This window comes from Mixophyes fleayi, chromosome 6 (genome assembly GCF_038048845.1).
Source record: "Mixophyes fleayi isolate aMixFle1 chromosome 6, aMixFle1.hap1, whole genome shotgun sequence".
In the NCBI taxonomy this organism is placed as follows: Eukaryota; Metazoa; Chordata; class Amphibia; order Anura; family Limnodynastidae; genus Mixophyes; species Mixophyes fleayi.
In genome coordinates, this window is record NC_134407.1 from 167,392,056 (window position 1) to 167,415,059 (window position 23,004).

Here is a 23,004-nt window from a genome sequence, read left to right on the forward strand (position 1 = left end):
ATGAGTAACAGGGAGAAGTTATATGGAGTAATAGGAGACGTTATATAGAGGCTATATGGAGTAATGGAAGGAGTTATAGAGAGGTTATATGGAGTAATAGGTGGAGTTATAGAGAGGTTATTTGGAGTAATAGGAGAAGTTATAGCGAGGAAGAGTTATGGGAAGAGGATATACGGAGTATAATGAGAAGTTATAGGGAGAGGATATAGGGAGTATAATGAGGAGTTATAGGGTGAGTGTATAGAGAGTAGTAAAAGATGTTATAGGGAGAGGACGGTTATGTACAGTATTAGCAGAAGTTATAGTGAGAGGGTATGTGGACAGTAATCACTGTTTTGATATAGTACCTGTTACACAGACATATAGGATATAGCAAAAGGATTAGATACAGGAACAATATGGAGAATATGTATAGTGCATATATAAACCAATAGAAAAAGCTTCAGGTTTTGTTATTTTATAGCAAGGTGGATGTACGTGGTGCAGTTTATGGGAGATTCTGCACACAACTACAATAAATGTATCCTAGAAAACAGAGCCAGACACATGGGGGGAGGAGGAAGAAGGATATGGTCTATGGCCCTCTCAGCAGCTGGAGATTGAGCAGCAGAGAGAGCTGGAGACTGGCCACACATTCCTCGAGTTTAAAGCAATAAAGCTTCGGCAGGGAGTAATCTGCAAGGATTTCCTGGATATCAGAAGGAAACGCTTGTGGGCTAGGCACGCATCACCTGCAAGCAAAGTGCAGAGTGGGAAGACAAAAGAGATTGGAAAGCTGAGATGAGGGAGAAAGAGAAATGTAAGAAGGGAGAAAAAAAAGGTCAAATCAGCTTGATAAAATGGTTAAGTCAGAAAAGCAAAGAATAAAAAGGGGGGGGAAGGAAAAGTTGAAAGAGTGAGAAGAGTGAGTGGGTGGTAAAGTGGAAGAAGAGACATATTAGAAGAATAGCAGCAAACAAAAGGTGCAAATAGAATGGGAAAATGCAGAGTAGAGAATTGATGAAGATGAAGAAGGAGAGAGAGAAAGAGGCTGCAGGTAACATGGGGAAAGAGGGACACTGACAAGTGTGAATGAGATGATGATAAAAGAAGCATTTATCTATCAGAGGAAGAGAGTGCTACTGCTAGGTCAAAAAACATTCTTAAAGAAAAGGGAATAGAGGAAAAAGTGCAGTAGATGATGAGGTAGTGCGGCAAATACGACACATGTGGTTAAACTAGAGAAAAAAATGACAGGCGTGATCAGGAAGAGAACAATTAACTAGATATGGATAAAGTAGGGAAAAGAGTAAACAATGGTGTAAAAAGACAAAAGTGAATGAAGGACAGGCAAAACATGAGATGGATGGGTGGGTGGAGAGAGAAAGAAGGGAAACGATATAGAAATGGTTAGGGGACGAAGAAAGCATGAAAAAAGTTGAATGGAAAAGAGTGAAGGAGGAGAGGGAAAATAAGAGAAATATGGGGAGAGAATAAAACAGATAGAAAAGTTAAAAAGATTAGGATGATGTAGAAAACAAAGCAGACATGACATAGATGGAGACAACAGTAAATGAAGAGAGTGGGCAGTGGTGGATATGAGAGTTTCCCAGTTCTATTTAAATAAACAGTGATGAGGACGGGAGAGGGTGAGTGAGGTTGATGGTAGTAGGTACAGTAACGTAAGTGGAGAAATAAAGCTGGGAGTAAGTTAAAAAGAAAAGTGATGATAGGTATAGGGAAAAGGGCTATAATACAAAGTATCTGTGAGGGGAATGATGTGGGAGGTGCAGGAATAATTGGGCTAGTGGAGAGGAGAGAGTGCTGGATGGGGGGAGTATACAAGAGAAAAAGTATGGCAAAACAAGAGAAGTAATTGGGGCAGATGAGAAGAAAAAAGACGATAGTGAAAAAGTTAGATGGATAAAAGGACAACAAGTGTGTTATTGCAGCGCCATTGCTTTACACTGTGATATGACATCGACATCACACAGCAATATTAACAGGGCAGAAAGTCTTGTGAACATTTCTGTGTACAGTCTTCCAGAAGTCAAGAAGTTAAAATTCCTTATATCCTCCCTTGTTGCCCATAAAGGAGGAAAATCACTTGCCAACCTGGCCCAGCTCCAGCCTGCTTTCTGAGATTACCATCTTGGATGGATGTCACGCCAGCTCTGCTCGAGAGAAATACACATGGACCAGCCAGCACCTTCTCAAGGGCCTGTCAGACTTTCCATGAGCTCACAAGAAAGCAGGAGCTGCAGAACAGCAAAAAGCAGACAGTGTGGTGGGGGGAGGGCATGAGAGCCAGGGGTGACCCCATTAACACCTTGGACCAAATACTGGGGCTTACACTGTGGCTTTGATGTTGTTTCCCTAGTATATTTGCCAGAAGCAGCAACTCCCCAAAGCGTTAACACTTTTCCTGGCTCCTTTCTGTCTGTGTCAGTGCATCGGGCTGTATATCCCTTAGCTCTCTATGATCTTTGCCATCCTGCAAAGCGGAGCAGACTATTATTCTAGGGTGAGCATAAAAGACTCCACAGCTGACGTCTATAAAGAATGTGTCACCCATTACGGAAAAGACATATGGGATAAATCCCCTTAGTATAAATTATAAGGATATTTTAAGTCACCAAGGAGTTCCATGGCCACAAGTCAAGTTCCTTTATACAACACATAGAAGTCTGAGATAATAAATTGCTAGTAGGGTACGATATGCTATATAAGTACACAAATGAATGAAATGAACATTGAAGTAATGCCAACAAGTCACCAAGTGTAAGTGACAGTTCACCTTTTCTATAGATATAATTTAAAGTCATTTATACATATTGTAAGACAAAAAGACAGGGGGCGCCACACATAGTGTATTACAAGTGATAAACAGTAAATATATATATCTCCACAGATAGGAAATCCCCGTACCAGATGTGTAATTTAATTGAGCCAATACACAGATCTAGCTGACCGTACTAAGGATCCACCTCAGGTCTAGGTATCGGGAAATCCCTCCAATCGTGAACCAGATGAATATGGATCTGCGGACTCAAATATAGCCACAATAGTGTAATACTATATAGAAGGAGACCAGTCAAGTCTCAAAAGTGCACAAATTTAATGGCAACATATAAAAAATCAATGCCCGTACATTGAGCACAATAAAAACAAGCTTATCTGTCCTCTGGCACAATCATAGAGAATGAGGGTAACAGCCGGCAACACCTCAGACGTCCAGTAATGGGCACAGGAACCAGATACTTCTCCCATTCTCCCTCATTTATACATATATTAACATCACTTTTACAAAATAGGAAGTGTATTGAATAACTTGATGCAAGACGCACTAATCAGATATGAATTTTGATTGGCATATTACTAATGGTGTGCACCGGGCACTTTTAGTGTTTCGGGTTTTGGGTTCTGATTAGCTTGAGGTTTTGGGTTCTGATTTGTTTTGGCAAAACACCTGACGAAAGGTTTTGGTTCTGATTTAGGCTTTTGGGTTCTGATTTATTTTTAAAAAAGCATAAAAAGTGCAAAAATCTAGTTTTTTGTTTGTTTTTCACTCCTACGCTATTATTAACCTCAATAACATTCAATAACAATCATTTCCACACATTTTCAGTGTATTTGGAACACCTCACACCTCACAATATTGTTTTTAGTCCAAAACGTTGGACCGAGGTAGCTTTCTGGACTGCGTAGTGTAGTGGCCCCGGTACCCAATTTGGATACCGGGGCCACAATAAAAAAACCTTAACTGGTCTCAATTCCACTGCACAGCTATCTGGACTGCGTAGTGTAGTGGCCCCGGTACCCAATTTGGTACCGGGGCCACAATGAAAATATAAATAGAAATGGCAGTTCCTCTTTTTGGGAACTACATATAGAATGAAAATATAAATAGAAATGGCAGTTCCTCTTTTTGGGAACTACATATAGAATGAAAATATAAATAGAAATGGCAGTTCCTCTTTTTGGGAACTACATATAGAATGAAAATAGAAATAGAAATGGCAGTTCCTCTTTTTGGGAACTACATATAGAATGAAAATAGAAATAGAAATGGCAGTTCCTCTTTTTGGGAACTACATATAGAATGAAAATAGAAATAGAAATGGCAGTTCCTCTTTTTGGGAACTACATATAGAATGAAAATAGAAATAGAAATGGCAGTTCCTCTTTTTGGGAACTACATATAGAATGAAAATAGAAATAGAAATGGCAGTTCCTCTTTTTGGGAACTACATATAGAATGAAAATAGAAATAGAAATGGCAGTTCCTCTTTTTGGGAACTACATATAGAATGAAAATAGAAATAGAAATGGCAGTTCCTCTTTTTGGGAACTACATATAGAATGAAAATATCAATAGAAATGGCAGTTCCTCTTTTTGGGAACTACATATAGAATGAAAATAGAAATAGAAATGGCAGTTCCTCTTTTTGGGAACTACATATAGAATGAAAATATAAATAGAAATGGCAGTTCCTCTTTTGGGAACTACATATAGAATGAAAATATAAATAGAAATGGCAGTTCCTCTTTTTGGGAACTACATATAGAATGAAAATATTAATAGAAATGGCAGTTCCTCTTTTTGGGAACTACATATAGAATGAAAATATAAATAGAAATGGCAGTTCCTCTTTTTGGGAACTACATATAGAAAGAAAATATAAATAGAAATGGCAGTTCCTCTTTTTGGGAACTACATATAGAATGAAAATATTAATAGAAATGGCAGTTCCTCGTTTTTTGAACTACACAAACAATGAACGTAGTAATAGAAATGGCAGTTCCTCTTTTTGGGAACTTAACAAGAATTAGAGCATTTTTTTTATTCAGAAATGATGAGTCTCTCTATTAGAGTGTAATGCCCCTTAAAACTCCTTTAAATAAAATAGTACGTATTCTAGGAGACCCTGTTTATATATTTAAATTGGTTCTGCAAAAATATGCATGATGATCACTGTACAGAGATCTGTAATAGAGCAGGAATTAAAGTGGCCTGATTAAAGGTCATGTAAGATCTTAAAGCACTCACATTATATAGATACTGTATTCTCGTTAAAGACGCTGCCTAACGTGTATAAAAGTTGGCACTTATATAGCGCTTGCTTCACTGGGTGATGTGAGCAAGCAGAGTGTGTTAATATGTAGAGACCCTATCTAAACATTAATATGATAGAACAAATAGCAGCGCTGTATACGTTGTGTGTAGGTAAGGTAAGGATCTCAAATACCATGACACTCTGTTTAGCCTAATCCTTGACAATGTAATATCACGGAAAGCCTATTTGATTATCAAGGCCAATGGCTAGCTTCTGCTAAATCAGACAGAGTATGCAGCGCACGTCTAACACCAACATAGCTGTGCCGGTGACATGGCCTGCAGGAATATCTCTGATGGAGATAGAACTAGGGCCCATAGAGCACATAATGCCAAAAAAAGAGTTGCAAGATGGTATTGTCCTTGGGCCCTCCCACCCACCCTGATGTTGTTGAAATAGGACATGCACACTTTAACAAACCAATCATTTCAGCGACAGGGCCTACCAAACTACTGTGGCTGAAATGATAGGATGTCCCTAGGTGGCCAAGATCCTTACCCCTGCTTATTTGAGCTTTACATAAGCTACATATGGCCATACATTTGTTGTCCGGATTCGGATAAAAATAACTCCAGACAGAAGAGGTGGATTTTTGGGTCTTCTGGCATGACGATGGGCTTTTTCATCCCATGGACAACAACTGTTTCCCCCCCTGGTGGCTCATTTATGATAACCACATCAGCATCCTCCTCGTCAAGTTCCTCCACAACGCCAGCTACATCAATAGCCTCCTTGACACCTTGATTATCCAAATCTGAATCTACACTGTGGGTCATCCTTCCAGCATATGCAGAGGGTGTGCTGCAAATGGTGGATGGAGTCACCTCTTCCCATACAGTGATGGGAAGGTCAGGCTTCGCAACCACCAACACCCTTGGACTCGCCTTGGGGATTTGTGATGTCATCTGTTTAGATGACAGAGTTGTTTGCTGTTTTGTTGTTGTTGCTGACAGCATAACTCTCTTCAATTTTTTTGAGAGGGAGGAGGAGGAGGGCTTAGATCCTTGGGTGAAGCTGAACCACTAGTCCTGAACAGGAGCCAGGGCCTAAGCCGTTCTTTGCCACTCCGTGTCGTAAATGGCATATTGGCAAGTTTACGTTTCTCCTCAGATGTTTTCAATTTTCTTTTTTTGCTAATTTTAGTCAACTTTGGGTTTTTGGATTTTACATGCCCTGTACTAGGAGATTGGGGATCGGCCTTGGCAGACGACGTTGATGTTATTTCATCGTCTATGTCATGACTAGTGGCAACAGCTTCAGCATTAGGAGGAAGTGGTTCTTGATCTTTCCCTACTTTATCCTCCAAAATTTTGGTACTCCATTATATGCAGCACAAGAGAGCGTACCCCTAAACCACACACACTGGGCAAAGCCTTTACAAATTGTCTGCGGCACAGGAGAGTACCACTGGACTGTAGTTATACAGCAGTACCTAATTTTTGTGACAGCTGGAAGAGTGAACGTAATGTGACTTTGAATTGAAATAGTACTACCTATTTTTTGTGACAGCTGCAAGAGTGAACGTAGTGTGACTTTGAATTGAAATAGTACTACCTAGTTTTTTCAACCTAATTATTTTTTTTTTCGTATAATTTTTTTATAATTTTTTTTAGATTTATTTTTTATAACTTTTTAATAAATTTTTTATAACTTTGGAATAATTTAGAAATAACAATGCCCTTAGCAGAACAGAGCACAGGACACAGCACCACTGGAATCAGCAGGACACAGCACTGCACAAAGCACCACTGGACTCAGCAGGACAGAGCACAGGACACAGCACCACTGGACTCAGCAGGACAGAGCACAGGACACAGCACCACTGGACTGGACTAAGCAGAACACAGCACAGCACAGCACAGCACGAGAAATCACAGGACAGAGGACCACCTAACACACCCTCCCTCTTCCCTGATCAATGACCGAGTGAAGATGGCGGCGGCAAGCGGGGAATTTAAAGGATCCGGGTATCGCGAGATCCGACAGCGGGATTATGAGTCATAGCCTCGTTTTAAGTTTCGGAATCGGCGGGAATACCCGGACATTGCTCGGATCTGACTCGGCATCACACTGTTCGGGTGGGCTCGGATTCCAGACATCCGAGCCCGCTCATCCTTACATATTACAAGACTCTTCAAATGTACTCATCTCACATAAAGACATTTCAGGCCAGTCAAGCTCCGGTATTTCCCCACCATACTTTTTTTCTTTTCAGCACTAACCCTCTTCTATTCTTCTCCCTTAGATAAAATGCAGTTCAGACTCTCCCTTCTCCCCTATACTTATTAATCCATTTATTATTATTATTATTATTATTGTTATAGATTATTTATAAAACACCACAAAGTGTTCGCAGTGCCGTACATAGAGCATGGAAAAACAAAACAAAAAACAGGACATGGTCTACAGGGCATTACAAGAACAAAGTGCAGTAAACTATCAAACCAGTAGAGCATAGGACAAAACAGGACATTGCATACTGGGCAATACAAACAAAGTGCAGTAAAATATCAATCCACTTGTTCTAAGGAGGCATAAGTGAAGGGCAGGAAACTAAGAAGCTAGAGAGTGGAAAGGGGAGAGAACTAAAGCAGGCAAGAGAGGGGAGTGAGAAATAAAGCAAGCTTAACCTGTGCCCCGGAGTGTGGGCGCAACTAACAGGATTAAAGCCTACAAGGTGAAAAGACAAGGAAAAAGATAAGACCAAGGACTTAGGGAAGAGGAACAGAAATCAGGTAGGAGAGCTGAGGGAAAAGGTAACAAAAGGAGGAGGAGACGAGGATAAGAGGGTCCTGCTCGCTAGACCTTACAATCTAGAAGGTAGGAGCAGACAAACAAGAGACACAAAGCAGGGAGTCAGGGTGAGGGAAGTACAGGTCCGGGGAAGGAAAAAGAGCAGGTAGTAAGATGAACAGAGGGAAAAAGAAAATGGGGGTGAGGAGTACTAATACCGGTGAAGAGGGATCATGAAGGGGTAGGCAGCGAAGGGCAGGTAATGGGATAGACAAAGGAAGGGTAGGCTTCCCTGAATAGGTGGGTTTAAGGGAGCGTTTGAAGATGTGCAGGCTAGTAGATAGCCTAATAGAGCGATGGAAATCATTCCAGAAAAGGGGGACAACATGGATCTTGAATGCGGGTATGAGACGAGGTAACCAGATGGGAGGCCAGGCGGTAGTTGTATGCTGACTGAAGTGGGCTAGAGGGAGGAGTATGAATGGAGATGAGGTTGGAAACGTAAGGAGCAGTGTAGTTAGAGAGGGCTTTGTAAGCGAGGGTGAGGAGTTTGAAGAGGATTCTGTAGTGGAGGGGGAGCCAGTGCAGTGCTTGACAGAGAGGGGAGACAGATGTAGTCTGACGGGAAAGGTAGATAAATCAGGCTGCAGCGTTGAGTATGGACTAAAGAGGAGCAAGACGGTTGTGGGGGGAGACCATTAAGTTAGAGGCTGCAGTAATCAAGGTGGGAAATTATCAAGGCGTAGATGAGATTTTTGGTGGCATTGATGGAGAGGAATTGTCTGATATGAGCTATATTGCGATGTTGAAAGCGGACTGGATTGGGCGAGTGTCACGATTCACGGCAGGGAATATGGTTCCTAGGTTTGTCATGCAGAAATACAGCTACAGGTAGGATGAGCAGAGATCTTGTAGATTAGTCACACTAAACAGCTGAGCTGAGATGCTGTAAAGGATGGTAAACTCTGAGAGTTGATATCCAGGAATAAGCAGCTGAATCGGTCATGCAGAAATACAAGAAGCAGGTAAGAGAGCTCTGTGAGCTGAGAACTGTACATTAGACACACTGGTGCAGCTGAGCTGAGGTGCTGGAAGGGATGGTAACTCTGTGAGTTGATATCCAGGAATGAGCAGCTGAGTCAGTCATGCAGAGATACAGGAAGCAGGTAAGAGAGCTCTGTGAGCTGAGAACTGTACATTAGACACACTGGTGCAGCTGAGCTGAGGTGCTGGACAGGATGGCAACTCTGTGAGTTGATATCCAGGAATGAGCAGCTAAGTCACTCATGCAGAGATACAGGAAGCAGGTAAGCTGGAGCCAGGGAGCCAAGTCTTCACACAGTCAGAGCTGAGAAACAAGGAACAGGCAACTGAGTGTTGGCCCAGATGCCTTAAATAGTGAGGTGATAACAGGCTGGATGAATGGGACAGAGAGGAGGAGTTCTATCTGACAGAATCAAGATTTCCACCGCCATCGGACGAACGCTGCGTCTGGTGCTGGCAGGGATCCCCACTTTTGGCAGGTGAGAGTATTGAGCCGCTTGTATTAGAGCGATATGTGATAGTGAGGAATTGGATGTGGGGGGGCAAAAGTGAGGGAGGCATCAAGGATGGCACTCAGACATTGTACTTGTGACAGAGAGGAGATGTTGGTATTACCAATAGTGATGGAGAGGGTGGGAGGAGGAGAGACTCTTGTGGGAGGGAAGACAATTAGTTCAGATTTGGGCATGTTCAGTTTAAGGAATCCATGTCACTGAACCCTGGTTCACCTCCTCTGACACTACATCCCCTGCAGCACTTTCCTACCTTAGCCACACTCAAGGTGGTGGAGTAGGCAATCTTCTTTTTCCAAGCTGCACCTTCCAATTGATACCCTCTGAACCTTCCCTCTCGTTCTCTTCGTTTGAAGTCCACACTATCCATCTATTTTATCCTCTCCACCTTCGTGTTGCTGCTATTTAATGCCACCCAGGTCCAGTTTCCCAATTCCTTGATAACTTTGCGGCCTGGCCCACTTATTTTCTATCCTTTGACCTGCTTACACTAATATTAGGTGATTTCAACATTCCCATTGATAAACCCACTATCTCTTCTGCCACTAAACTTCTTTCACTTACTTTCTCCTTTGGTCTCTCTCAATGGACCTCATCTCCCACCCACTGTGATAGGCACTCCCTTGACCATGTCTTCTCCTACTACTGCTCCATCTCTAATTTCTCCAATTTAGCCTTCCCACTCTTCCCACAGCTTCCTTTCCTTTAGCCTCACCTTACCTCATTCCCTTCCTCCTGCACCCAAATACACACGTACACAACGAAACCTAAGTACTCTTAACCCAATCCACTTATCATTTTCAATAAAACAACTATTTTCTCCAATGACTACATTGTCCTGTCCTATTTAGGATGCCTTTTTCTATAATAAAACACTCACGTCAGCCCTAGACAATGCAGCTCCAACTACTACATATAGTCTCCGACAATACAAACCCCAGCCATGGCACAACAAACAGACCCGCTACCTGAAAAGTGCTCCCGCATTGCAGAGCGCCACTGGAGGAAATCTCGTTCCTATCCCGATTTCCTCCACTATAAATTCATCCTTTCAACTTACAGTGCTGCCCTTTCAATTGCCAAACAAACATTCTTCAAATCTCTAATATCCACCCAGTCTGCTAATCCATGTCGCCTCTTTGCCATCTTCAACTCACTTCTCTGCCCACCTGCACCTCCTCCTTCTTCTTCCCTCACTGCCCATGATTTGGCCACCTATTTCAAAGACAAAATGACACCATGCCAAATTCCACTCACTCTACCCACCTTTACCTACACTCCCTAATCCACACTTAATTCATTATCTCTACTAACTGAAGACAAAGTCTCTGCATTCATCTTATCATTTCACCCTACAACCTGCCCACTCGACCCTATTCCCTCCCAATTACTCCGCTCCCTCTCCTCCAATGCATGCCCAACTCTAACTCACCTCTTCAAATTGTCTCTCTCCACTGGCACATTTCCATCCTCCTTTAAATATGCGCTCATCTGACCTATTCTAAAGAAACCATCTCTCGATTCAGCCTCAATCTCCAACTACCGCCCTAGTTCTCTCTTCCCCTTTGCCTCCAAACTACTTGAGCGATTAGTGTACAAACGCCTGTCTCACTTTTTCTCCTCTCATTCCATTCTCAACTCTCTGCAATCATCATCATCATCATCATCATTTATTTATGTAGCGCCAACATATTCCGTAGCGCTTTACAATTGGGGACAAACATAATAAACTAATAAACAAACTGGGTAAAACAGACAAAGAGGTGAGAAGGCCCTGCTCGCAAGCTTACAATCTATGGGACAATGGGAGATTGACACATGAGCTTAAGTCTACATTTTGCATTTTGGCCCAGCCAGACTACAAAGGTAAAAGTGACTCATAAGCTAAATGAACCCGTCACACAACAATGTTGGTCAGGCGGCAGCCGTCCCGCATGAAACTGTGTAACAGGCTAAAGATAGCGAGGTTAAGAGGGTGGCCGAGGAATATTATAAGCTTGTCTGAAGAGGTAGGTTTTCAGAGAACGCTTGAAAGTTTGTAGACCTTACTGTGCGAGGGAGAAAATTCCACAGAGTGGGTGCAGCCCGAAAAAAGTCCTGTAACCGGGAATGGGAGGATGTAATGAGGGTGGATGAGAGATGCAGATCTTGTGTAGAACGGAGTTGCCGAGTTGGGAGATATTTTGAGACAAGAGAGGAGATGTATGTTGGTGCAGCTTTGTTGATGGCCTTGTAGGTTATTAAAAGTATTTTATATTGGATTCGGTACAAAACAGGCAGCCAGTGTAGAGACATACAGAGTGATTCAACAGAGGAAGAACGATTTGCAAGGAAAATCAGTCTTGCTGCAGCATGCAAAATAGATTGTAGAGGTTTGAGTCTGTTTTTGGGAAGACCAGTAAGGAGGGAATTGCAATAGTCAATGCGGGAGATGATGAGTGCATGAATTAAGGTTTTTGCAGTGTTTTGCGTGAGATATGTGCGAATTCTGGAAATGTTCTTTATATGTATGTAGCAGGATTTAGATATAGAGTCAATGTGGGGAACAAAGGATAGGCCTCCACCCCCAACTTTCCACTGAAACTGCTCTCACAAAAGTGACCATTGATCTACTTACTGCAAAATCTTATGGTAATGGTCACCCCCTAAGGTTAGAGGAGAGGAAATTTCACAACCAGCAAAGGAAGGGATTCTTTACAGTAAGGGCAGTTAATATATGGAATTCACTGCCAGGGAAGGTTGTGGTGGCAAGTTCAATAAATATGTTTAAGAAAGGGTCAGGCAAATTTTTTGTCGAAAAGTGTACAACCGTTAATTAAAATGAAGGATAGTAGTGGATATAGGGTAAAACTAGGACTGCAATATTAGGTCTGGGGGGGATTTTCACAATTGATTGGTGGTTGCTTATTCTGGATCAATTTCAAATATAAGTGAGGAATCGCAGGGGATCCAAAATAGGTTGAACTTGATAGGTTGAACTTGATGGACTGGTGTCTTTTTACAACCTCCTCAACTATGTTACTATGTTACTATACTCATTCTCCTAGACCTCTCTGCTGCTTTTGATACGGTTGATCACCCTTTTCTCCGACACACTCTTCACTCCATTGGCCTTTGTGACACAGTCCTTTCCTGGTTCACTTCCTAACTATTGAACAGCTCCTTTACTGTTTCTACCTCTGGCACATCCTCCTCTCCACTCCCACTATCTGTTGGGCTCTGTTCTTGGCCCTTTACTTTTTTCATTGTACACCTTCTCTTGGGGCACTAAGTAGCTCATTTGACCTCCAATACCACCTCTACGCCGATGACACCCTTATCTTTATTTTATCCCCTGACCTCTCTACTATCTTGTGTAACCAACTGTCTTTCTGCTATCTCAACATAGATGTCCCAATCAGGGCCATCTTTCCCATAGGGCACAATGGGCAGGTGCCCGGGGGCCCTGCAGCAAAGGGGGCCTGTCAGAGGAAGCCAAAAAAAAAACCTGGAAAAAGAAAAGAAGAAAATACTTACCGTGCTGTCAGCTGGCGATCCGGCTCCCTCCCTGGTCTCCTCCTCCGTCGCGCTCGCAGTGCATGTCGGGCGTGACATCATCACGCCCGCCCGACATCCATTGCGGAGCGCGGCGGAGAAGGAGACCAGGGAGGGAGCCGGATCGCCAGCTGACAGCACGGTAAGTATTTTCTTCTTTTCTTTTTCCAGGTTTTTTTTTTTTTGGCTTCCTCCGACGGACCCATATATATAATCATTTTTTATTTTTTTTTGTATATATAGGGGCCCCGGTGCACTGCTGTGCCCGGGGGCCCAAGATGGTCTTCAGAGGGCCCTGGTCCCAATGCTACCTAAAGCTCAACATATCCAAAACAGAACTTATTATCTTACCTCCTGCCAGAGTCACCACCTGCCCTCAAATCTCCCTCACTGTCAATAACACCACAATTTCCTCAGTCTCCCAAGCCTGCTGCCTTGGTGTCACACTTGACTCCGCCATCTGCTTTATTCCTCACATCCAGACTCTCTCCCAGTCCAGTCAGCTCCACCTTAAAACATTGCCAGAATACGCCCTTTTTTTACTCAACATGCTACCAAAACTCTTATCCATTCTCTCATCATCTCCCATCTTGACTATTGCAATCTCCAGCTATCTGACATTCCTGACACCCATATATCACACTTCAATCCATCCTAAATGCTGCTGCAAGAATGGTCTTCCTCTCTCACCATTCCACATCTGCTGCACCACTTTGCAAATCAATACACTGGCTCCCTGTGTCCTTCAGAATCAAATTCAAATTACTCACCCTTACCTACAAAGCCCTCAACAACAACACCCCTGCATACATCTGAAATCTCATATTAAAATACTTTCCCTCCTGCCCCCTTAGATCTACCTCTGACCTGCGCCTTGTCTCTCCTCTGATAACCACCTCTCACTCCCGCCTACAAGACTTCTCCTGTGCTGCTCCCCACTTATGGAATTCCCTACCATGCTCAATCAGACTTTCCCAAAGCCTTCAAATTTTTAGATGCTCTTTAAAAACCATCTCTTTTTTAGAGGTGAACTTATCCTCAATAACACTATTCACACTAATGCACACTCACAACTATCCCAATCTCCATTCTGAGCCACACTTGCTCCTCTTGCTTCAGCTGTGCCCTCTTCCCTATAGAATGTAAGCTCTCTAAATGAGCAGGGTCCTCCATACCCTTTGTTTCTATTAGTTTTGTCTTCCTTGTCTGTTCTTGTTTTACGTATTTCCTGTTTTATATATGTCCTTGTCTTCCCTACTGTACGGTGCTGCGGAGCACTGTGGCTCATTACAAATCTACGATAATAATAGGGCTGGGCTCTGTACACTTGTAGGGTTCCTTATGAGCTCCACAAACTCATGAGAGTTTAGTGCGGCTGTCATTAGTATCTGTGCATTATGAATAGCCTTGATATGGGCTGGTTGTGGGGTTTGTGCAAAGTGACTGACAATGAGCTATGTGTGAAATACGTTGGGAATTTATACAAGGGCTTGTGCTATGGCTGACAGCAGAGAGAGTTTTGGAATAAGGTCTTTGCAAAGTGACTAGCAACAATGTTTCTGCAAAAATGGATTCCACTGGGTTCTGTGCAAAGTGGTCTGTACAGTGTGGCTGGAAATATGATCTTTGTAATGTGGCTAGAAATGGTATCTTTACAAAAAGGCCTGCATAGTAGGGCCTGATTATGGGGAGACCAATAAGGTTAGTGAAATGCTGCAGTCAATGAAGCCTGTAACTAGCAATTTCAACTTATTAATAGGACTGGCAATCCTCAAAACCCAAAGGATCTAAATTACATCTGTGATTCATCTTTGTGACCAAGAGCTTAGCTTAATTGAATTACTTAATTCTAATTAATTTTCTGTTATCTACAAATTAAATGCATTATTTAAAAATATGTAATCAATATTAAAATGAGCCACTATAATTTGATTCCATTTCTACCATTGAAGCCTACCAACCATCCACCTAACCCCTCATCCTCTCTTCTCGTTCTCCCTCTCTCCCCTGGCTCCTCTCTTCTCTCCCCCTTGCTTCACTAGCTCCCTTTTGTGCCTGTTTTTGTTTCACCCTCCCTTAGGATGTAAGCTCTTATGAGCAGGGCCCCCCCCTCCCCTCCTGTCTCCATACCGGTTCTTCCGCTCTGTCTTTACTCCATATGTCTTCCTGGAGTTCCTGAAGCATTGGAACTTTGTGTTTATTGTTCTGTACTTTGTCACCCTGGTTTGTACTACTGTTTGTACTGTGTACGGCGCTGCGGAAACCTTGTGGCGCCCAACAAATAAATGATAATAATAATAATAATAATAAAAATAATAATAATAATAATAATTATAATACCATAACCACTTTATAAAGTGTTTACCTTCATTCCCATGCTACTTATATGGTCAAAAATATGCCATGAGTCTCCTATAAGTGTGAGTGGGCCTAAACATTCTGAGGCAAGAGGCATCCCTCCTTTACCATAATTTTAAAGCAAGGCACTCAAATCTGAGAATCAGAAAGGGACTTTTCCTGCAAATTAAGACCAAACTGCTCTCATGTAGGGTAGACTTCTGTTTCTGTAGATAAGTTATATTGAACTATAAAATAGCACCCTTTTTCCGCAGATGATGACCACCCAAATATCAGCTACAATCCAAATCCATGTCCTCCGAATGACAAGACCTGTATTCAGAAAGAAAATGCGAAAGCAAATCGAAACACATTGGAGAAAATGAAGAAACTCCACCAGGGCCGCCCATCAATCAATAAGCAACCTGTCCAAATGGTAAGAGGGATATGTAATACTGACATCCTGTGCTTCTTCCATTCAACAACTAGCAAAGCTACTGTAGTTGAACCACTGCTGGAGCATTCCCTGAGATTATCCATTAGTTTATTTCAGTGACATTTGCAATGTCTAATTAGCCCAAGAAAGTGTCCTTTTCAATATTTTTTTCCTTTTATTTGCAAGTGGCACATACTAATCATGTTGATTGTGGAATTATTTGAGTTGTCTTTTCATCACATTGGTGATCTTTTTAGGGTACCTGCCACCAGGCGTTGAACATAGCACTAGAAAGATTGGCATCACTTAGGACCAAAACACAGGAGGATTTTCTGAATACTCCAATCCCAAATTGTGATCGGGAAGGAAACTTCAACCCCAAGCAGGTAAAAAATAAAAGTGGAAGCTGGGAAAGGATTTATCAAGTGAGGGTTGTGGGATGAATATGTAAAGATCAATTAATAAAGGTAATAATATTGCCAACATTGTGAAATATATAAATAATAGTAGCCCGTGAGTAGTTCTGTGACCCGTTAGGACAAAAGATTAACAGCTGAATGTAGTACAGATCTCCAACATAACAGTGGTTCCTACAATTCTTATATTTTATAATATACAAGTTTCTATTGGAAACAAAACAAATTGCTTGTAAGTCATTGACAGTTATGTATTCTTGGAACACTACGATGGAGTCAAGAGGTTCTCATAAAATTAGAAATGATCAAAACGATTTGTCAAGTTTTGAGATTTGGAGAACCTTGTTCTCTTTGAGGTTTCTGAACATTAATGCAAATTTATGAACAATTTGGGTAAAGCTATTCTTAAAGGAACTAACTACAATTAGAGAAAACTTAGCATGGTGACACATGTCAATGAACTCCTCCTTCATCCGGGACTATTTGTAACTTCAGTGCAGACTGCTGACATGGAAGCATTATGACCCATGTGTGGGTAGTAATTCCAATGTACTTACAACCATTAGTCAAAATGAGAACTCCCCAATTATGTCTGTAATTCAACTTTGTGAGCATTTACTTCCTTACTTAACTGTTGTCTAAAAAGCAAATCAAATATATTATTGTTAAGTGTATAATGACTATTAATTTATTTAAATAAGCCAATTTAGAACAGTAAAAGATTACTAACAATAGGTTTGCAAAGAGAGCATTATGGGGATTCAACCTAAATGGCATTGCGACCCATGTGTGCGCATCATAGCATGCCTACATACGATTATTATAACACATAAGGGAATAAAATTAAGACATATTCTACTTTCCTCCATCCATGTTCCATCATCTTGCAAGGAAAAGTTTTGCTATCTAAAAATGCCTCCACTACATTCCAGAGCAATACACATTATCCCGTCCTTACATAAGTAACACAAGTACATTTTGATAATGCCTCACTCTCCTTCATCATGCCTCTATACTGCAGCAATATTCACATAATTCCATGTCACTGTGTCATTTACGAAAGGGCAAATATACAACCCCACTGCGCCACAAATATTATTTGCATGTTTGTCTGCAGAGTTAACAATTTAGTATCTTCTGATAGGAAGAACTGTGCAGATTGGGGGCATTCCATTCTGTGTATTAGGTGCATGTATGTGCCCCACATATAGAGACGGAACTGTACATTGCTCCATAGCAAAACTTATGTTTAGGTGCCGCTCTAGATTCCTAGGCCCCACAGCTCAGCACAGAAAGAGCAGAGTGGGGCATCTTCTTAGTATACAAGGTTAGCAAGCTGCGCATGTGCAGCTCAGAAGAAGCTTCTGCTCTGCACTCTCCAGCACAGAGCAGGGCCTCATGTGGAAGGGTAGTGGAAGTGTGGCTTCGGAGGGGCAGAGAACCAGCATTGCCGGGCCACCTTTACATCCAAGCCCCATAGGGGCCTCAACCTCTGCACCCACTGTAGTTCCACCACTGCCCACATGCAAAAACAAGATTTTATTTTGTGGGACAAGATTATTTAAATGAGATTCAAAGGGTTGACAAGGTGCATTCTCTATTTATACAGGGTATACAGACCATTTTCCTCCCCCCCAAAAAAGATTTTTACAGGTACTTGAAGATTATGGACACTTTGTATGGGGAAAGGGAATTTCTAAGCGCATTTCAACCAATGCAATAGAAACATTCAACAGACAAAACTCCTGATGATCTCTTAATCATGATTAATTTAAGACATAAATAAGTCTAAACTCAGTGGTTTTTATTGTTTCCACAATATGCATTTACAGCCAGACCAACATACACACAAAAAGTTGCATAGGGCTAGTTCCAAAAAAACTTCATGAGTCAGGCGCAGATAGAAATGTATTGCAACCCTGCATATTTTGTGGTTCGTAAATGACCTTTAATGCCAGAGGCTTTTGCAATTGCTTAGTCTTTGAGTCTGGAAGTCAGATTCACACTCCATGTTTCAGTTATAGGGGAAAGAGATATTGCCGCTTTTTCTCACTGAACATCAAGTTAACATTGAATGTTCTTTAAAGTTTAACCTAGAGGAATCATCACACTTCAGTCCCTCCCACAATATACTCAAAAAACTGTGTAAGAGAATATTTAGATGTATTAAATAGGGTTATGGAGACCCATCCTAAAAAATATTATTAGCCTATTTCTTGACATTCCTCATAATTGACCTTTCACCTTACTATAGTGACAGGTATAAACTAGATATGCTCCGGCTCGGTTCCTCAGAAACCGAACACACCCGAACTTATGTCAGAAACTCAGCACAGTCAATTTATTGAAAAACTATTATAAAAAGATCATTTTGGCAATAAAAAGCATAAGCTATTTTGTGTGTACCTTTCTGATTACTATCTTTTATAGTAGGTGTGTAGTTTTGAGCTAAGCTATCACTGTACCATGTAAGGGATTTTAAAGTAACACATAAAATAAAATGTGAAGATATATATGGAACTCGTGTATTCTGTAGAGGTTAAATATCTATATCTGAGATGTCATTAACGCCCTCTCATCTGTTTCTCATAGTGTCACCCAGCTCTTGATGGACAGCGTGGAAAATGTTGGTGTGTTGATCGGAAAACTGGGATCAAGCTGCATGTGCCCTATGATCCTAATCAAGATCCAGACTGTCAATTAACATCTGAGTTTATCAGAAAATAAGGCCCAGGGTAACATTCCACCTGAAATCCACCACCCACAGTCCACTAATAAATGGGATCCAGCTCTAAAGGGAATCCTGGAATATTTTATAATGATGAATTTACAAGAGACAGCATCAGAGCATTGACTGTTTCCCCGCCAGAGAGGCCTGCAACACTATGTAAAAATACTGTCCAGATGTGTTGCAGATTGCTCTGGCTGGAAAAGAGTTAACATACAATTGAAGAGATGTGGAGTGGAGGGAAGAAGGGAGGAGGAGGAGGGAGGTGATGTGTTATGTGTTTCTTTTATTTTATAGTCATAGGAAACCAGAAATAAGGTAGCCATATGAGTCAAGGGTGTGGGTTAGAATTTAGCACATTTTAAAAGACATATCAAGCATCAGTATTAATTGGGATAGGGGGGGGGGGTTACAATTTATATGAGCAGTGTTGAGGAGCATTTTGAGGTATAGAAAGTTGTATAGGGCCCACAGGGAGATTTGGAAAGAAGGGGAGAGAGATGAAGTCTGTGGATTGAGGAGGAATTATGGAAAATCTATTTATCTCAATACATAATTTGCTACATAGTGATTTAGGCGCACTTTACTTTGCTAAGCACTTAGGGCCTGATTCATCAAGAAACGCAAAATGAACGTATTGTGTGTTGTTTCGAACATGCACAAATATTAGGCATACGCATGTCCATATTTAACAGGAAACGGATCTGAAGATACGTCTGTTGATTAATACGGGTCTAGGCCTAGACACTGCAGGGTACGCCCAATACATATGTGGGATATAAAGTCACAATATAACATACAAAAAGAAAAAAAATATTCAATTATTGTCACCTGTTAATAATATAGTCATTAATGATAAAACATTTTGTAAAATAAAATGTTATTTCTTTATTTTTTTTTCCATAAAATACATTTATTAGAATGTTATCAATGTCTCCTGTACATAAAATGCATTTTAACAGTTGCTCCTGATTGCAAACACATGTTCTAGCATGAATAATCAGCCATCATCACTAGTAATTGGCACTTACACTAGAATTGTAGCTAGTGCCAGTGATAGGACTGAAGATCACATACCTTTGAGATGCCTAAAGCTTGAATCTGATGCTGCTGCGTGTGCTCGAGCTTGGCATGTCCTTACTGTACATTGACTACATGCATACTCCCATTCCCTACCCCGTTCCTCCCCTGCAATCGTAGGCTGTAGTAAGGGTCCTTTGCGCTCAAAGATGAATTGGACGTTGCTGCGTTCTCTGACGTATTGTTCTTTCTGGGCATGTGCAGAGCGATTTTACCCAAAATTCGACAGGTATTGGCATTTATGTGACTTAATGAATCAGGCCCTCAATGTTTTGTATAGTTTGTAAAATTGCAAAAGTTAAAGGGATTTTAAAATATTGACAAAAAACTGGTATAAAGCATGCAAAAGAACTGAAGTGGTAATGTATTGCGTAAAACATGGAAATGATTCAAATAAGAGTCAAATTGACTTCTGGAACGTCTTCATTTTAAACAATGCACTGTCACATTCTCTGTTCACTGTAATGAACATTAAATGTGCAAGGTGATGAGAATTTTGCATATAGCATTCCCAGCATGCTGTCCTTAATGGGATTTATACTTGCCAACTATTTGGCTCTATCCATTACTATGTAAAAACACAACCACGCCCATCAAGGCCTCATCCTGCCCACTTCACAAGAAAAAGAAGCAAGATCCGGGAGTGTGGCCTAATCACCTAGGAGGACTCCTTGAAATTCAGGAGTCTCCCGGACAGTCCAGAAGATACTCTCAAATCAGGATTATTATTAATAATAATAATCATAATAATAATATTAAACAGTAACCATGCCTGCTCTATTTTTGTTGCTCTGTACATATGGGCAGCACTGTCAAACTGAGTTCAAACCACATTGCATACACAGCACACTTAGGCACTAATATGTGAATGAGTGAATACCTGAAGCCTAATCTTTTACTGCAAATAACTTTAAGTAATCATAATGACAAAATTACTTGATAATTTGACATTTCACTTTTTTTAAAATGAAAGAATTCAGTGAAATTGTATGTTTTCCTTATTACTTGCATAGCATGCAACACATTTAAGAAGGGGGTTTGTGAGAAAAGGGACTCATTGCATTAATCAACAACATCAGATAACGGGAAGATTTTTATGGGTGGAACTATAAAGGTTCATATGTAACTTTAAGGAGATTTATACTAATTGTTGATAAGTAAAGGGACTAGACCTCTTCAATAACTGAAGAACTTAAGAAAATACCTGCCACGATTCACAATTTTATATCTGGGACACAATGCCACAACAAGACTTGGAGGTATATTTATTAAACTGAGAGTTTGAAAATGTGGAGATGTTGCCTATAGAAACCAATCAGATTCTAGCTGTCATTTTTTAGAATGTACTAAATAAATGATAACTGGAATCTGATTGGTTGCTATAGGCAACATCTCCACTTTTTCAAACCCGCAGTTTAGTAAATATACCCCTTGGACATGTTCTCAATCAACAACCTGCACCTACTTTTGACAGAAGTAAAAATGAACTGTCCCATTGAAAATAGAAATGTTCGGAGTCTATATAAAAAATATAGCCATGGGTCATGTCCTGCCTAGAAATAAAGCAGCAATGCAGTGTCCGTTTCTTAAAAGTGAATATGAAAATATCATCATCAATTAGCTGTTTTTTATGTTTACAGGTATACACAAAAATCTCTAGGACGGGTAGTCGACAAAATGATGTATACCACGTATGGCCATGTTATCCCTTTTATCTTGTAAATTAATATTTGAGGAATGTTTTGACATACAGAAATGGGGGGGCAGCAATGTAAACACTTGCCTGGGATTAACTTTCATAGTATAACATGTCTAAGAAAATAACATTTGTTTGCAATGTAATTTTTGATTACCACTTACCAATTGCAGCTATAGGAAATACTGATGTATGTTTGGAAGGAGGACTTATTGTGGTACTTATACGGGAATCACTTTTAAGCTAAAATAGCACATCTTTCTTTGTTTTTTTTTTATGTTTTAGTGGCTCTTTGAATTGCCAGACTGTCTTTTTATTTTGTTTTTGTTCTACGATGACAGAATTGTATCTGTGAATAAAACTCCTTGTCATGTGATCAATCAAGGGTCGATGGCTCAGGTGTATATATGGGGAGGATGCACCTGGTCGCTTAACCAATAACAAAGATGTCTTCTCAACTAGAGTTGGAGACATTTGCAGATTGAGGGGAAATGTCATGACAAGGGTTAATGTTGGCCTTTAAATCAATGTAGCATTTGTTTTTTTTATATGTATATATCTACTTTGTTTGAAATGTAATGTGAAAATAATAAAAAAAAACACTGAAATTTCCTTGATGGCCTGTGTACAGGTGACTGAGAACAGTGAGAAACTTCACAAAAAGTATTATATCTTTCTTTACTATTTAGTCTTCAATACTTCTATTCCATAGAGAGCTGCAATAGAAAATAACCTGGACACATTCCGGTAACCCATTAAAAGCAATATTATTAAAAATAAAAATTATTAAAAATAAAAAATGTACTACAAAATAGTTTACATAAATATGTTGTTTGTATATAGTAAACTTTGCATACATTTGTAATTTGCAATTCATTGAACACGTTGAATGCAGTTTTAAGAATAGAGATCATTGACCAATATGGAAAAGTATATGCAAAATATAAGTTGCAATAGATCATAGTGCAAAAAATATATTGCAGTCTTTTCAAGCATACCTTCGTACACTGTAGGGTAAATTTATCAAGCTGCAAGTTTCCGGCGAGTCTGAAAAGTGGAGATGTTGCCTATAGCAACCAATCCACATTCTAGCTATTGTTTATTTAGTACATTCTACAACATGATAGCTAGAATTTGATTGGTTGCTATAGGCAACATCTCCTCTTTTCAAACCCGCTGGAATACAGGGGCTAATTTAGAGCTTTTTGTTTATGATATGCATTTCTGTACTGCGCACAAAAGATGTGTACGCATTTGTCTTAATGCCTGGAGAAGTAGAATGGTTGGTGCAGACAACCGTGGGTTGAGTACAGTAAGAATGTCTTCAAGTAAATATGACCCAATTAAACATGGATGCATATATAGATACACTTGTCAGGAGGAGTATCTCTT

The 23,004-nt window shown here is 40.5% G+C and overlaps 1 protein-coding gene across 1 annotated transcript in view; it reads left to right on the top strand.

The window, feature by feature from the left end:
• Window positions 1-22,224, top strand: part of IGFBP4 (insulin like growth factor binding protein 4) — a 65,986-nt gene extending 43,762 nt beyond the window's left edge. Inside the window, exons 2-4 of the mRNA XM_075177126.1 lie at window positions 15,532-15,692; window positions 15,950-16,078; window positions 18,701-22,224. Coding sequence (XP_075033227.1) covers window positions 15,532-15,692; window positions 15,950-16,078; window positions 18,701-18,835 — 425 coding nt within the window. The 3' untranslated portion in view covers window positions 18,836-22,224. The remainder of the gene's footprint in view (window positions 1-15,531; window positions 15,693-15,949; window positions 16,079-18,700) is intronic.
• The last annotated feature ends 780 nt before the right edge of the window (window positions 22,225-23,004 follow it).